General features: G+C 44.5%; 1 protein-coding gene across 1 annotated transcript; it reads right to left on the reverse strand.

The window, feature by feature from the left end:
* Nucleotides 1–1,253: 1,253 nt before the first annotated feature.
* On the reverse strand, nucleotides 1,254–15,952 carry LOC311499749 (protein NLRC3-like). The gene is made up of 5 exons (XM_084560870.1): nucleotides 15,452–15,952; nucleotides 12,503–14,297; nucleotides 11,288–11,461; nucleotides 6,475–6,648; nucleotides 1,254–1,902 (listed from the first exon to the last, which is right to left on the reverse strand). Exons 1-5 carry the CDS (start codon nucleotides 15,705–15,707, stop codon nucleotides 1,725–1,727), a joined length of 2,577 nt encoding a protein of 858 aa, XP_084416996.1. The 5' UTR covers nucleotides 15,708–15,952; the 3' UTR covers nucleotides 1,254–1,724.
* Between the last annotated feature and the right edge of the window lie 2,344 nt (nucleotides 15,953–18,296).

Genomic DNA, 18,296 nt, shown 5'->3' on the forward strand with positions numbered 1-18,296 from the left:
TATCTTTCTCTCTTTTTTATGTATTTTCTTACTTTGGAGTTAGTGATAACATTCTTCTCCTTCTTCTCAACGACTCAGACTCTGCTTACATTAATTTTTTTTGGCCACTGGGTCTGAGATGCAGGCAGGCTTGCTCAAACAGGGTTCTCCACAAATGCATCTCTCCTGGCTGTCTGGCCAAGTTAATGATCCTCCTTCTTTCTTCTCTCTCCTCTCGCGCATCCTCCACTTTCTTTTCTCTGGCACAGAGCTCTTGCCCTCTAATTTCCTATCTACTACTAGTCATGCAATTCTGTGCTATTACTATATTTTTCTCAACTAGGGATATTTTTCATATTCCTCCTGTTGTGATTTCATATATATTTAAGCATCTTTGATATTTTCAGTCTTCTTTGTCTTTTTTAAAGTTTTTTCTTGTCTTGGTGTGAGTGTTAACATTCTTCTTCTTTTTCTTCTACTACTTCTTTTTCTTCTGATGACTTCAGAGAATCAGACTCTTATATTCTTTTCTTTTGGTCGCCTGGTGTGACATGTAGGTAGGCTCACCCGAGCATGGTTCTCCACAATTTTATGTCTCCTGGCTGGCTAGCCAAGTTATTGATTACAGTTATTGGTCAGTAGTTGCCCATATGAGGTCTAGTAGTGAGCATGAGCTCCAGTACAACATTTTAATTAATGAAGATGAATTAAGGTGTGACTTTACTAAATCCAAAATCTCTTCAGCAAATTCAGTTGTCCAGAAAAAAGGTTCTGAAAACTGCCATAGATTTAGTTTAAAAGGTTTATTTGGCAAGCATACAAAGAGCCTCTCGCTTTATGCTCAGTCTTTCGCTCTGTTCTCAATCTACATTTTCAAAATCTGTTGTCATTTTTCCAAAAAAAAAAAAAAAAAAATATATATATATATATAGGTGGATTTCTAGTGACTTTCCTCTCTGCATGTGTCCTCCCTATATGTGTCCTGACCATACCTGGCAATTCCCTACCATTCAAGTATGTAAAATATATTTTAATTTAATATCACATGTAAACAACATTATAAAATGTCACACATTATTCAGTTAATGTAGGATAAGTATGTTACTAAAGAACACTTGAGCTATATTTCTGTTAGTCTGACTATATAAAACAAAACTCTTAATTTCTTTCTAGTACCTTTTAACCTGGTATCAACAATGACGTATTGACAACACTTATTAAGAGTTGGTTTATGAAATCAACTATATTCTATTGGTCATTAAAGCCCTAATCAATCTTTTTCACATTCTTCCTGAAGTGATTTCATCCTTAAATATCTTTAAACATTATATTTTGAGTTCTTTTTCTGATATACAGTTCATATCTTCACATACACTCACATTAAATATGCCTCCCTTCACAAAGATCACCCTCTCCACCTGTAGAGAGAAAAAGAAACACCAGGGGAGATTAATGAGTGTTTCCAGAGTCTCACTTCATCATCACATCCAGTAGAAAGAGCAGCAGGGACTTCAGTCCTGTTCAGAGCAGTAGTGGAGCAGCTGTGGAGCTCAGCCAGCTTCCTTTCAGCTTCATGTTAACTTGTTGGAGTGAACACACACAGGCCTGCAGAGTATGGGATGCCTCTGCTCATGGTTACTAAATGTAATGCTGGTTTCGTGACGCGCAGGCTTGGATCTTTGATACTAACTGTGTTTAGGGCAATACTAATGAAAGCAGCATGGACTGACTGGAAGTGACTCTGCTCACCTCAGAGTCTCCAGTTTATAGTTCGGACTTTCTTGAAGATCAAACAGCTGCTTCACATCAGAATACTGCAAGCTGTTTCCACTCAGGTTTAACTCTCTCAGATGGGAGGGGTTGGACTTCAGAGCTGAGACCAGAGAATCACAGCTGATCTCTGACAAACTGCAGTTCATCAAACTGAATAAAGAAAAAAAAGATGTAGATAAAATTATGGATTTAGCTATGATTATATACTTATTTGCTGTAACACTGTATATGACATAAACAATGAATTTCACTTGTCTGTAACACTCACATGTTTGAATAATAATAAATACCATATCACCATCTAATGATCAGTTTTGATAATTTCCCTCACTATGGCACATTTCAGCAGGAAGTTACAGTTGTGCCTCATGGAGGTTAGCACTTCCAGTGACTACCATCTGCTTTGATGTGACATTTTTGGTAGCATCGTTCATTTGCGTCTTCTGTCTTTTATACCTTTATTTCCACAAGATTATTTTGAAGAATTTCATTGTCTTGTGTATGCATTTTTGTTGCATTTTGCTCTATACCGATTTATTAAGAGTTCAAGCTACATGTTATATTATTTTAAATACATAGATTCATGTACAGTACTATTGAGATTAAAGTGCTCCATTTTCATTAACACATTAATATGTATATTGGTACTTGGTGTTGGTGCAATTTCAAGTACACAATTAGGATGAACAGAAATTGTGGGAAATATTCAGGAGAGCTCTTCTGAGCGAGCTCTTCAGGTCAGGAACACACATAACGTATGGAGAGTTTCTGTCCATCAATGTGTTATTAGAGAACCACCAGTCAGGAAAAGAAGAGATCACCCAATCTGAACACCATCCTCTACTTTCAGGCAAGTACATGGTTGTTAACAGACCATGGTCATATGTATTTCAGGTGGAGACCATCCACAGAGGTTCCTAATAAACTCCCATTTAGAAATTAAGACTTGGTTGTCTTTGTTTGATCTGTGTTTTAGATATAGCGTGATGTGGATGACTGAAAACATTCACAGACGTCTAGTCTTGAAGGGATTTTGAGATTTCAACAATATACAGGTCAACTACACACAGAGGTTGAACAGATAGTTAAAAAAAGTTCATTAAGTGTGGTATGAGTTAGCTTTTTGTCAAATGAAAGACAAGTCAAATGTGAAACCAAGATGGCGGCACGTACGGATGCAGCGGCCCCTCTCTCTCCTCGTTTTGAGACCGAAAGTGCGTGTTTGAGTGTGTATTCGAGTGTGTATTCGAGTGCTTTGTGCACACAGGCGAGTACGTGCAGTCTACTACCGATAACACCCAGAGGATACAGCCGCTGCTGTCTTTTTAGACTACAGAAAACACAAAAACATCACAGCCTGGACCAGGAAGTCGCAGAGGTGCTTTGGGGCCTGGGACTTCTCCGCCTTGTCACCACCTCACCAGACTGCTCCGCTACATCCCAACCCGCAAGGAGGCGTCGGAAGCGGTGTGAGAGGAAACAGAAGCGGGGTAAGCACGGAGGCATCCAGGCTAGGCTAGCTGCTAGCCCACACAGAGCCGCGATGCCGTCTCCCTTCTGGCAACGTACGCTCCATAGACAACAAAATGGACCACATACAGCTTCTGAGATCTACGCAGCACGATGTGAGGGACTGCTGTGTTTTCGTCTTCACGGAATCCTGGCTAAATGACAACGTGCCGGACTCCGCCATCCAGCTAGCCGGGCTAACGTGCTACCGCGCCGACAGAGTCTTTACGGCAGGAGGTAAGACTCGCGGCGGGGAGTGTGTTTACATCAGCGATGCTTGGTGCCGGGATGCTGCTGTAGTACATAAACACTGTTCTCCAGTGGCGGAGTTTATTATCATGAAGTGCCGTCCCTTCTACCTACTGAGGGAATTCACATCTATTCTGCTTGTTGCTGTTTACATCCCCCCCGCGGCAAATAGCAGCGACAGAAGCGAAGCACTTAACGAACTCTACCAGGCAATCAGTGAACAACAGACAGCGCAGCCTGATGGATTTCTCATCATAGCTGGAGACTTCAACCACCTAGACTTAAAGGTTTCTTTACCCAAACTTTACCAACATGTGGACTTTCCAACCAGAGGAGTCAACACACTGGATCTAGTGTACACAGTCTGCAAGGGGGCATACAAGGCATCCCCCCTCCCCCACCTAGGTCTCTCTGATCACATCTCCATCATGCTGAGACCAGCATACAGACCTAGAGTGAGAATCATCAGGCCTACACAAAAGGATGTACGGGTGTGGCCAGGGGAGGCCTCCTTCGCTCTCAGGGACTGCTTCGACACAACAGACTGGGATGTCTTCAAACAAGCAGCTTCCCACGATGATCACACAGACATAGAGGAGTACACAGAGACTGTCACAGCATACATTGCAAAATGTATAGATGATGTCACCCACAGAAAAACCATCACTGTTCGTGCTAACCAGAAACCATGGCTGACAGGAGAGGTTCACAGGATCCTGGGGGCTCGAGATGCAGCCTTTAAGGCTGGTGACACCGCAGAGCTAGCAACAGCCAGAGCCAACCTGTCACGCAGAATCAAGGAAGCAAAACGACAGTACAGCAGTAAAATATCTGGACACTTCAGCGACACAAGAGACGCCCAGTCTCTCTGGCGTGGCATCCAAACCCTCACAGATTATAAACCCCCACCACGGACCTGTGACAGCTGCTGAACAGCCTCAATGACTTCTACGGCCGTTTTGACAAACACAACAGCACACCGGCTCAGAAGTCCCCACTCCCACCGAACGAGCAGGCCATGTGTCTGGCCCCAGCCAGCGTGAAGAGGACCCTCTCCAGGATCAACCCACGGAAGGCAGCCGGACCAGGCAACATTCCAGGCCGTGTTCTAAGGGACTGTGCCGAGGAGCTCAAGGATGTCCTCACCGATATCTTTAACATCTCCCTGAGCCAAGCTGTTGTCCCCAAGTGCTTCAAAGCCGCCACCATAATCCCAGTCCCAAAGACCCCTAACCCATCCATCCACAATGACTATCGGCCCATAGCCCTGACCTCCACCACCATGAAGTGCTTCGAGCGGCTGGTCATGCAGAACATCAAATCCATCCTCCCTCCCTCCCATGACCCGTACCAGTTCGCGTACAGGCCAAACAGGTCCACGGAGGATACTATCTCCACTGCTCTCCATCTAGCACTCACCCACTTAGACTCAAAGAACTCACATGTGCGAATGCTGTTCTTAGATTTTAGTTCAGCATTTAACACAATCATCCCCCAACAACCGATACCAAAACTGAGCCACCTTGGATTAAAAACCTCCGTCTGCAACTGGGTGCTAGACTTTCTCACAGGGAGGCCACAAACTGTGCAGGTTGGCAGCAACACCTCAAAGACCATCACGCTGAGCACAGGAGCTCCACAAGGGTGTGTGCTCAGCCCGCTGCTCTTCACCCTGCTAACCCACGACTGTGTTCCAACCTACAGCACTCACCACATCATCAAGTTTGCAGACGACACAACTGTGGTGGGCCTCATCACCAGCAACGATGAAGCCAACTACAGAAGAGAGGTGAGCCTACTGGTGCAGTGGTGTAAAGACGACAATCTCATCCGCAATGTGGAGAAAACAAAAGAGATTGTTGTCGACTTCAGGAGAGGTCACCCCCAGCATCCCCCGCTGACCATCGAAGGTGCTGCTGTGGAGAGGGTGAGCAGCACCAAGTTCCTGGGGGTGCACATCTCAGAAGACCTTTCCTGGACTAACAACACAACATCACTGGCCAAGAGGGCTCAGAAACGCCTCTACTTTCTCCGGAAACTACGAAGAGCACAAGTTCCGCCCTCCATCATGTGTTCTTTCTACCGGGGCACCATTGAGAGTGTCCTCACTGGCTGCATCACTGTGTGGTACGGAGGCTGCACTGCCTCCTGCCGAAAGACCCTCCAACGCATAGTGAACACAGCCAGCAAGATCATCGGTGCCCCCCTGCCCTCCCTCACAGACATTTTCCACACCCGCCTCACTCGCAGAGCCACCAGCATTGCCAGTCACCCTTCCTACCCCCTACATCCACTCTTCAGTCTCCTGCCATCGGGGAAAAGGTACCGGAGCCTCCAGGCCCGCTCCTCCAGACTGCTGAACAGCTTCGTCCATCAGGCTGTCAGGGTGCTGAACTCTGCACATCCCCCCCCACCCCCCGCCTCATGCCCCCTGCCGGACCATAACCCACCCATCACACAGGGACTCTACCTCACCTGCCTTCTGACAGCAATCTGCACCTTACTGCACCTTTGCACAGCTAAAAAAAAAAAAAACAAGCTGTAACTATACATTGCACTGTTGTACATAGAAATTTCTATTTTCTATTTATTCACTATATTTATATTATATACAGAATGTTTACATAGCAAGTGTTTCACTGCCAACTTCACCCACTTTAGGTCTATTTAGGTTTTTATTTTATTTTATTTATTACTATGTGAGAAAGAGAGAGAAACGTTTTTTCGATTTTTCTGTATGTTGCAAACGTATTGAGAAATTGACAATAAAGAAATCTTGAATCTTGAATTGAAGTAATTATACTTTATGTATTGTTTTTAGGCTCCTAACTTAACATGTTGATAACATTCTGTCAGTGGAGTCTTGGTGAAAGAAAGGTATCACTTGTATAGAGCACAGTACATCAGTTGTGGATTAAAGCTTAGATCTTTAAGATCTACAACAGTAACAGACAGTGAACTGACCTCAGAGTCTCCAGTCTACAGTCTGGATTCTCCAGAAAACCACACAGATGCTTCACTCCTGAATCATTCAGCTCGTTGACACTCAGGTCCAGATGTTTCAGGTGGGAGGGGTTGGACTTCAGAGCTGAGACCAGAGAATCACAGCTGATCTCTGACAAACCGCAGCGCCACAGTCTGAATAAAAAGATGTAGATAAAAACCTAATGAGATATTTTTTCTCTTTAAAAATGGATTTTCTGTTAATGTGGATCATCATAATGTTTTGAGAGTATGTTTGGGAGTTTGGTGAAGTTATGATTGGCTGTCAGACAGTACTCTGTTTTCCAGGTGCCCTGCAATAAAATGTGAGTTGAAGATATCAGAATCAGAATCAGAATCGACTTTATTGCCAAGCATGATCGTACATACAAGGAATTTGCTTTGGTGTTGTTACGCCTAAAATAAAATAAAATAAAATAAAATAAAATATAGAAACTATATTATAGAATAAATATAGAAACTTGCTCTCAGATATATAAACATAAAAATACAACAAAATACAAAAATATATACACAGTATATATATGTATATTCCACCAGAACATTTACTGTGGGATGGTAGTGGGTTTGATGTGTTCATGGGGGGGGCTTGACATTGTTCAGCAGACGCACTGCGGATGGAAAAAAACTGTTCGCCATGCGAGTGGTCCTGCACTCGATGGATCGCAGCCGTCTGCCAGAGGGGAGTCTGTTGAATAGTCCGTGTCCAGGGTGAGAGGGATCAGCCACAATCTTAGCTGCACGCTTCAGAGTCCTGGAAGCGTACAGCTCGTCGAGAGACTTCAGACTGCAACCAATCACCTTCTCTGCAGAGCGAATGACATGCAGCATACCAGGTGGTGATGGAGTTGGTGAGGATGGACTCAATGATGGCAGTGTAGAAGTGAACCATCATTGTCTTTGGCAGGTTGAATTTCTTCAGCTGCCGCAGGAAGTACATCCTCTGCTGTGCTTTTTTAATTAGGGCGCTGATGTTCAGCTCCCATTTGAGGTCCTGGGAGATGATGGTGCCCAGGAAACGGAAGGAGTCCACAGTGTTGACTGTAGAGTCACACAGGATGATGGGGAGGAGTGGGGCTGTGTTCTTCCTGTAGTCCACAATCATCTCCACTGTCTTGGAGGCGTTCAACTCCAGGTTGTGGCGGCTGCACCAAGTCACCAAGCAGTCAATCTCCAATCTGTAGGCGCTCTCATCTCCACCTGAGATGAGCCCGATGAGGGTGGTGTCATCCGCAAACTTCAGGAGCTTGACAGACTCGTGACTGGAGGTGCAGCTGTTGGTATACAGGGAGAAGAGCAGAGGAGAAAGGACACAGCCTTGAGGGGAACCCGTGCTGATGGTACGGGAGTCTGAGATGTGTTTTCCCAGCCTCACATGCTGCCTCCTGTCAGACAGGAAGTCTGTAATCCACCTGCAGATGGAGTCAGGCACGGTCAGCTGGGAGAGTTTGTCCTGTAGTAGAGATGGAACGACCGTGTTGAAGGCCGAGCTGAAATCCACAAACAGGACCCTGGCATATGATCTGGGGGAGTCCAGGTGCTGGAGGATGAGGTGGAGGAACAGGTTGACGGCGTCATCCACAGATCTGTTTGATCTGTAGGCGAACTGCAGGGGGTCCAGGAATGGGTCTGTTAAATCCTTGAGGTGAGAAAGCACAAGGCGTTCAAAAGACTTCATCACAACCGATGTCAGGGCAACAGGGCAGTAGTCATGGAGTCCAGTAGTCCTTGGCTTTTTGGGGACTGGGATGATGGTGGAGGCCTTGAAGCAAGCTGGCACGTGACATGACTTCAGTGAGATGTTGAATATATCCGTGAACACTGAAGACAGCTGATCAGCACAGTGCTTCAAGGTGGATGGATACACAGCGTCTGGTCCAGCAGCCTTGCGGGGGTTCTGCCTCGTAAACAGCCTCTTCACGTCCTTCTCCAGGATGGTGAGAGGTGAGATGGAGGGGGGAGGCTCTGAGACCACCGGCTGTGAGGGAGCCTTGGCCACTGTTGTTGTTGGGGAGGAGGGGGGCACTAGTGTGAGGGCCTGTGAGGTTTCACAGATACCAGTGCTGGTGGGAGAGGTGTCATCGTGGGGGGTGGTGGACGTGGTACTGTCCCATTGTCTTTCAAAGCGGCAGAAGTATTCATTCAGGTTGTTGGCCAGGCGTGAGTCGTTCACAGAGTGGGGGGGTTTGGGCTTGTAGTTGGTGATGTTCTTGAAGCCCCTCCAGACAGAGCTCGAGTCGTTGGCTGCAAACTGGCTCTGCAGCTTTTCTGAGTACTGTCGTTTAGCTTCCCTCACTGCTTTGCTAAACTTGTACTTTGACTCTTTGAATTTCTCTCTGTCTCCACTCCTGAATGCCTTCTCCTTCTCCAACCTGAGGTGCCTGAGTTTGGCTGTGAACCAGGGTTTGTCATTGTTATAACTCACCCTGGTGCGTGTTGGAATACAGCAGTCCTCACAGAAGCTGATGTATGACGTCACTGCTTCTGTGTACTCGTCCAAACTGTTTGTTGCCGCCTTGAAAGTGTCCCAGTCAGTACAGTCCAAACATGCCCTAAAACGGTCCACAGCTTCACTGGTCCACATCTTACATGTCCTCACAGCGGGTTTACAGAGTTTAAGTTTCTGTCTATATGCTGGAATCAGGTGGATCATGACGTGGTCTGATGGGGGACAGCGTGAAAGGCATCTTTGACTGTGGTGTAGCAGTGGTCCAAAGTTCTGTCTTCCCTGGTGGGACAGCTGATAAACTGTTTATATTTAGGGAGATCGTGGGAGAGATTTCCCTTGTTAAAGTCACCGAGGACAATAACTAAGGAGTCCGGGTTAGTTTTCTCCACGTGTAGAATCTGGTCGGCCAGCGCGCGCTGTGCGTCATGGACGTTGGCTGCCGGCGGGATGTAAACACCGACCAGAATGAATGAAGAAAACTCGCGGGGGGAGTAAAAGGGTTTGCAGTTTATGAAAAGTGATTCCAAGTCCGGGGAACAGTACTGCTGGATCACTGTCACATCGGTACACCAGCTACAGTTGATGTAAAAACACAGACCTCCACCTTTCGTCTTGCCGGAGAGCTCTGTGTGGCGATCCGCTCTGAAGAGTTGGAATCCTTCCAGCTGCAGCGCGGAGTCCGGTATTAATCCACTCAGCCAGGTCTCGGTGAAGCAAAGGACTGAAGATGTAGAAAGGTCTCTGTTTTTCCCCATCCGTAGCTGGAGTTTTTCTATTTTGTTGCACAGTGAGCGCACATTAGAGAGGAAAATGCCCGGCAGCGGAGTGCGATGTCCGCGCTGACGAAGGCGCACCAGTGCGCCAGCGCGCTTTCCTCTCCTGCGTCGTCGCCGGCGTATCGCGTTGGCAAAGGTGAGCGCACCTTTGACCAATATGTCCAAAATATCCCCAGATGGAGCAATAAAATCCTGGAATAAATCTGATGGTGTTGCAGTTCTGATGTTTAGCAGGTCATCCCTTGTGTATGTGTTCCTCACACAACAAAAAACAGGATTAACAAGCAAAAAAGCAAAACAAAGTCAAAGAGAGTACACACCCCTGACAGGAGGATTTATTGGTGGTTATTGGTGGTTCTTCTTCCATGTGTCTCCATTGTTCCCCTTTTTAGATTTTTTATTTTTTTTGCTATTTTTGGATTTTACCTTTTGTTGGACACATTTATTGGATTTACCTGTTTTTACAAATGGAGGGTTGTTTGTTACTATTGTTTGTAAGTTTCATTAAAAGTCCTCTTCATTTTTTCCCCTGCTTCTGTCCTACTTTAGGTTCCTCCCATTTCTTGCTACGTCATGGCCCCTCGATTGTATCTCTGACATGTTAACCCTCCACTAGAGCTCTTTACTTTACTTTTTAATTTACTTACTTAGCAGAAAGTTGGAAAGTCTCTTTTCTACAATGCTGAAATCTAGCTCTCCATTATGAGCAAGGATATGGTACAAAATGCGTCATTATCTCAATGACTGGGCAATCTTCCCTCTCCTCTCCGATTGGCATAGCTTTGGGCTGTTCTTATAGGGCATTCCACTCTGGCCTGGTGCAGAGCTTGATGTTGCTCTCCTCACCATTTCCTCCACTTCACTTAGATAGGTCTCCTTCTAATTGGTAGGCTCTGGTGGTGTTATGAGCATTAGCAGTGGTTCTTCTCTACAGCCATCACTGTAAGTGCATTTAAGGTGGTTATTGAAGACGTCCTTGGAGAAGGACAGATAGCTTGTCCTCTGTTGCCTGAGGAGCTACTTGGTCAACTTGAAGGTATTAGCCAAAAATGCCACGGCCCTCCTTGCTATCTCTTTCTTCTCCTTCATTCGCCCTCTGCTCTCTAAAGGGTTAAGAGATGGTGAACATCTAGGCCTCTTACTTACTTGGGGCACAAAGCAGTTGCAGGTGCTTTGCTAGTTGAGAAACTGCACCTCTAACTTCAGCTTCATCAAATTTTTCATTCATGTCTTTCTCTTCTTTCTCTGACCTGTCTCTCTCACAACATGAACCTGTGGAGGCTCACATCATCTGCTCATCATGACTCCACTTCTGTCACCTTTAAATGAACCCTGCTCAAATCTTTCACTTCTATTTGAAGCCACAAGCAAAAACTATTGTTCAGCCATTTGGAAAAACACAACATTTAAGAAAAACAAGAAACGTCTTCAGATTTGTGCTCATGGAAATACTGAACATTTATCAACTAAAGAACATTCGACACATCAGTCAATGATTTGAACTGAAAAAATAAAGAAAACCTACAACAGCTTCAGTCAGTGAACTGACCTCAGAGTCTCCAGTCTACAGTTTGGACTCTCCAGTCCAGCAGACAGATGCTTCACTCCTGAATCCTTCAGTTTATTTCCACTCATGTCCAGCTCTATCAGATAGGAAGGGTTGGACTTCAGAGCTGAGGCCACAACTTTATAGTATGTCTCTGCAAGTTCACATCCGGTAAGTCTGTGATTAGAAAACATATAAAATCTGTTATAAAATCAGATCATTTACATTCTAGATCCAAACTGAATGAGTATGAAACAGAGTGAGGTGATCATCTGATGAACATCTTTGGTTCATCTCATTTCATCTTACTGTGTTTGACATGACACAATGACTCTCTTCAGTCTCTCTCATAGCTGCAGACTTCTAATGACAATCTCTGTTCTACTTTCATTTTGCAGTTGAAGGAGGGAAAATGGAGTTACATTTAGGCTTCCATACTGTCCACAGTCTGCCAGTGTGATTTGACAGTCAGGATGAAGACATGTGTTTGAAGTGAACATTTCTTCAGTTTGACTCCAGAACATTAACTGAACTCGGTTCAGTTAGAGACAGTGAGAGAGAGATGATTTCTCTTTGATACGTTTGCTTTGTTAGCATCTCCAAACATCTTACATGGTCACTATGTCTTCAGTAACCTTTAGAAAATTATATGAATGACCTTCAGTGGTTTTGTCAAGTTTGCATGGTGCCTCCATTACACAAAGATAAAGAAATGGTTAAAAATACTGAATCAAAAGATTCCTCAACTTAAAAGTAAAAATCACAACAAAAAAAGTTTTACCCATGTTCATACCTTGAGACTAGAGTCCCTGGCCCTTAACTGATTATTAAATTTAAATTAAATTAAAAATTAATGGTAACTGAACCTGTAGAATTTCTTGAAGACGTTACACCCCACATCCAAGTAACTTGTTTTGTCCTAAGTAGGTTCCTTGGATGAACGTGCAGTCGCCCCTTTTTAGCTTATTCGAATACCATTATTTGATGATCAGAAACAGGAAATAATTAGTTTCCTCGACCTACGGGTGACCCTAATCCCTAACCATGTGAGTTTCTGATGAGCAACACCCACAAATATTTAAACCCCTACTATCCACCAGTTTTTTAGAAGTGAAGAAGCTACTTGGATGAAAAAAACTACAAGAAGTCCGGTTACCCTTGTTTCAGCTTTGTTTTGTTGATATACTAATGACAATAAATTATGTGATCAGGACTCACTGAGCCTTTCTGCAGTTCCTCACAGCTGGGATCAGTCTCCGTCGTCCCACATATGATGTGTTGTACTTCATCAGGTCCAACTCATCTAGAACCTCCTCTGACATCTGCAGCATGTAGGCCAGAGCTGAGCAGTGGATCTCAGAGAGTTTCTTTGATCTGCTCTCTGACTTCAGGAACTCTTGGATCTCCTGATGAACTGAGAGGTCGTTCATCTCCATCAGACAGTGGAAGATGTTGATGCTTCTGTCAGGAGATATAAAATAAATGTTCATCTCCTTCAGTTTGTCGATGGCTCTCTGGATGATTTCTGGACTGTTCTCTATCTGACCCAGCAGACCTCCTAAAAGTCTCTGGTTGGACTCTAGAGAGAGGCCATGAAGGAAGCGAACAAACAGGTCCAAGTGACCATTTTTACTGTGCAGGGATTTCTTCATGACTCCATACAGGAAGTCATTCAGAGGCGCCGTGTTACACTTGAAGTCTTTCCCCAGGAAGTTATTCAGCACCTCTGTCTTTCTGTTGGTGTAACAGTGGAACATGTAGACTGCAGCCAAAAACTCCTGAACGCTCAGATGAACAAAGCAGTAAACTGATTTCTGGAAGATCACACTCTCTCTTTTGAAGATCTCTGTACAAACTCCTGAGTACACTGAAGCCTCTGTCACATCAAGACCACAGCGCTCCAGGTCTTCTTGGTAGAACATGATGTTTCCTTCCTCCAGATGTTCAAACGCCAGCCTCCCCAGCTTCAGAAGAACTTCCTTATCAGCCTCCATCAGCTCCTGTGGACTTGTCTCATGTCCCTCATGGTACTTGTTCTTCTTTCTCTTTGTCTGAACTATCACAAAGTGTGAGTACATGTCAGTCAGGGTCTTGGGCAGCTCTCCTCTCTGCTCTGTAGTCAACATGTGCTCCAGAACTGTAGCAGTGATCCAGCAGAAGACTGGGACTCCACACATGATGTGGAGGCTCCTGGTTGTCTTGATGTGGGTGATGATTCTGCTGGACAGCTCTTCATCACTGAACCTCCTCCTGAAGTACTCCTCCTTGTGGGCGTCAGTGAATCCTCGTACTTCTGTTACCCTGTCAACACGTGTAGGAGGGATCTGATTGGCTGCTGCAGGTCGGGAAGTGATCCAGACCAGAGCCGAGGGAAGCAGTTTCCCCTTGATGAGGTTTGTCAGCAGCACGTTGACTGATGCCTTCTGTGTGACATCAGACACAACCTCACTGTTGTTGAAGTCCAATGAAAATCTGCTTTCATCCAGTCCGTCAAAGATGAACAAAAGTTTACAGACAGCCAGCTCCTCTGCTGTGACCTTCTGTAATGTTGGATGGAAAACATGGAGCAGCCTGAGAAGACTGTACTGCTCATCTTTGATCAAGTTCAGCTCCCTGAACGAAAGCACAATCACCACACTGACATCTTGGTTTTCCAAACCCTCTGCCCAGTCCAGAGTGAACTTCTGCACTGAGAAGGTTTTTCCAACGCCAGCGACGCCATTGGTCAGAACCACTCTGATGTGTCTCTGTTGGTCAGGTAAGGCTTTAAAGATGTCGTGGCACTTGATTGGAGTGTCATGGAGGGCCTTCATCTTGGAAGCTGTCTCAAGCTGCTTCACCTCATGTTGGGTATTAACCTCTTCACTCTGTCCCTCTGTGATGTAGAGCTCAGTGTAGATCCTGTTGAGGAGGGTTCCACTTCCTGTTACATCACTTCCTTCAGTCACATGTTCACATCTCCTCCTCAGACTGATCTTATGTTCATCTAAAACCTCCTGCAGACCAACATCTGCTGGAATCAAGAACAAACGTGAGACAAAAAGCAAACAGGCATCCCTGTTGTAAGCCCTTCCACGCAGCAAACAAATAGTTTGACAGAATGTTATGTAATTACCATTAGGTTGTTTTGTGTTGTATTGTTTTTTTTGAATGTCTCTAAGTTTTCAGACTTTAACCTACACAAACAACTGTTTTTGCAAGTGTAGTTTATACTTGAGCCTAAATATGAGGGACAGTGAAATTGGAACTTAACATTACCCACAATCCAATCTGCCATGCTGGATATCATTTGAAACTAGAGAAGCTACTCTTTCCATTGATACAAAGCATCACATAGCTGGAGTTAACCAGCTAGCCTCAGCTAACAGAGGAAATATGTAAAACAAGCTTCGACTTTTACAGTCAGAATGTCTTTTTATGTTTCAATATTTAATCAAATCCATAAACAGTTGACATCAGATGGGACTGATAATGTTGGTTTGCCTTTTGTGGTCCTTTTGAGCCTATCCAGACGATTCCACGTCAACTATGCACAACATGGTGACTTGTCTGACAGAATCTCAGCCCTGTGCCTCGATTCCATACATGGTCCTTTGCCTTCATCAGGTGGGTTAATTGTTGTACTACAGACAACAAACACAAAATGACCTCACATGGTACGAGACCTTTGCAAACATGTATGAAACATGCCTTTGTGACTGGTTTCCCTGGGTTACATGCGTGGACAACAGCCATATGGAGGAAATATCAAATTTTTTATGGATTTAATAATGTGCACAGATGACAGGCAAAATAAAATATCCAAAGGTTGAATTGTGTGTACATTGCCTCCTGTAGTGCAATTAGTAGTCTTTTGTAGCCAGATTCCCAGATTCCATTTGTACAAATCCAATGTGGAACACTTTGGGTACTTGTGTCCACTTTTAACAAGTTTTGAAGCTGTTTGAGATGCTGCAATTTTTTTGTTCAGAAATCACAGGTCATTTGATTCAGAACAGATCTGTATGAAGGAGCAGAAGTAATGTAATGAAATTTCACTAGGAGTTCATTTAGAATGATTTTTATAATGATCTTAAATCCCCATGCTGTAGAACACAACATTGTGTCTGGATTAAATCAACAGGTTTCCAGAAAAGAGTCCATCAGCAGACAGATGTACAGTCTTACTTGTTTTAGATCTTTGTCCACACTGGGGACAGGAGGAGTCTCCTGATGAAGCAGACTTGTCCCAGTATGAGGTGATGCACTGTCTGCAGAACCAGTGTCCACAGCTGGTAGAGACTGGATCCTTCAGGACGTCCCGACACAAAGCACAGCAGGACAGCTGCTCCTCCACAGAAACAGGACTCCTCTTCCTCTCTCTGTCAACACATTTCTTCATTACTAAAATCATTTGCAGATTGCTGGTGAAAAATATCAACATTTGACATCACTGTCCAGAAGCTCAGACATTTACAGAGAACAGGAAAAGTGTGGCATTTAGGATCTTACCTATCTGCATTAAAACATATTTTAGCAGGACATTTCTACTTCATCCTAAAATCATCTTCCATCAGGTGAATTTACAGTGGAAACAGTCTCTTACTTTGTGTCTGAGGGTCCAGGTTCATTGCTAAATTCTGGAGGCTCATATCTGGAACAGTCACTCTTCAACGACAGACAGCTGGATACTTTAGACTCTGCTCTCTGCTTGTGGTATGCACCTCTGTAACAACAAATACACTATATTACCAAAAGTATTCGCTCACCTGCCTTTACTCATTCTATGAACTGAAGTGCCATCCCATTCCTAACTCATAGAATTCAATATGATGTCGGTCCACCTTTTGCAGCTATTACAGCTTCAACTCTTCTGGGAAGACTGTCCACAAGGTTGAGGAGAGTGTTTATAGGAATTTTTGACCATTCTTCCAAAAGCGCATTGGTGAGGTCACACACTGATGTTGGTCGAGAAGGCCTGGCTCTCAGTCTCCGCTCTAATTCATCCCAAAGGTGTTCTATCGGGTTCAGGTCAGGACTCTGTGCAGGCCAGTCAAGTTCATCCACACCAGACTCTGTCATCCACGTCTTTATGGACCTTGCTTTGTGCACTGGTGCACAGTCATGTTGGAAGAGGAAGGGGCCCGCTCCAAACTGTTCCCACAAGGTTGGGAGCATGGAATTGTCCAAAATGTTTTGGTATCCTGAAGCATTCAATGTTCCTTTCACTGGAACTAAGGGGCCAAGCCCAGCTCCTGAAAAACAACCCCATACCATAATTCCTCCTCCACCAAATTTCACAGTTGGCACAATGCAATCTGAAATGTACCGTTCTCCTGGCAACCTCCAAACCCAGACTCGTCCATCAGATTGCCAGATGGAAAAGCGTGATTCATCACTCCAGAGAACGCGTCTCCACTGCTCTAGAGGCCAGTGGCGGCGTGCTTTACACCATTGCATCCGACGCCTTGCATTGCACTTGGTGATGTGTGGCTTGGCTGCAGCTGCTCGGCCATGGAAACCCATTCCATGAAGCTCTCTGCGTACTGTACTTGGGCTAATCTGAAGGTCACATGAAGTTTGTAGCTCTGTAGCAATTGACTGTGCAGAAAGTCGGCGACCTCTTTGCACTATGCGCTTCAGCATCCGCTGACCCCTCTCCGTCACTTTACGTGGCCTACCACTTCGTGGCTGAGTTGCTGTTTTTCCCAAACGCTTCCATTTTGTTATAATAGAGCTGACAGTTGACTGTGGAATATTTAGGAGCGAGGAAATTTCACGACTGGATTTGTTGCACAAGTGGCATCCTATGACAGTTCCACGCTGGAATTCACTGAGCTCCTGAGAGCGGCCCATTCTTTCACAAATGTCTTGTTTCACAGTCTGCATGCCTGAGTGCTTGAATTTATACACCTGGGGCCAGGCCAAGTGATTAGAACACCTGATTCTGATCATTTGAATGGGTGAGCGAATACTTTTGGTAATATAGTGTATGTTTTACTCATATCAAGCTCTGCATTTAGTTCCATGTTTGGACACTGATAAAGTTTTTAAAGTTACAGTTAAGTGCACCATTGATTTTAGGGTATTCAAACAACGACGATCATTAGTGATGCAGTGCCTGCAATGCAAACTATTGACCCTCATAGCAAAGCTATGGGGGTCAATAGTTTGCAGTGCGAAGCACTGCAAACTATTGTTCTTCACTACGTTTTTCTTCTTATTATTATTATTAAACTTTTTCCTACGGCCGATTTTCGAAACCTTTCAACTCAAATACCGTTCGTCGCACACAGACACAAAATACGTCAAAACGTGCGTCTCGATCGGACTCGGTGTGCTTCTATACAGTTCTTTCAAACAAGATTTTTTCGCGACGTAGTCGCGAAAAAACTGCGACAAATTTCCCAATTGAAATGAATGGAGAAGCCCGAAAAAAAAAAAAATTCAACAGACATTTTCAACAATGAACTGCTCTGGCATACTTTAACCGAGAGACTTCATTTAAACTTTAAAACGTAGGTACTCTTGCCTTCTCTTCAGAGATTCACTTCACTTGTCGACAACTTTTACCGTTTTTAAACTATGAAGCCTCAGATTTGTGTAGGTTTTTACTCAAATTTCAGGGTTTATAATGGGTGTGTATTGCGCGGAATGTTTGTGCTAGAGTGGATGACATCATCAGCTAGAGTGAGGAGGGGAGAAGAAAGTTAGTCAAAAAACTGCACAGAAACTGCTCCCGTGGCCACAAATTTCACACGACAGACATAATTTATACATAGAAACGTAGGAAAATGTGTCTTCTCACTCAAATTCGTCTGCTAAAGCTGTAAGTCTTATAGTTTTGGCGTCAGACACAAAGATGCGCCAGCAACACCCACCCACAGCTCCATAGACTGCCATGTTAAAAAGGCAGGGAAATTTCTGGAGGAAAGCAGACGTAACCTTTCTTTGAATCGCTTTAATAGGTCACATTTCTTCATTTTACCCACAAACTGCATATGTAGACGTTCAGGAAAGCCTCAAGATGCCC

This window comes from Chelon labrosus, assembly GCF_963514085.1.
Source record: "Chelon labrosus genome assembly, chromosome: 14".
Lineage (NCBI taxonomy): Eukaryota > Metazoa > Chordata > Actinopteri > Mugiliformes > Mugilidae > Chelon > Chelon labrosus.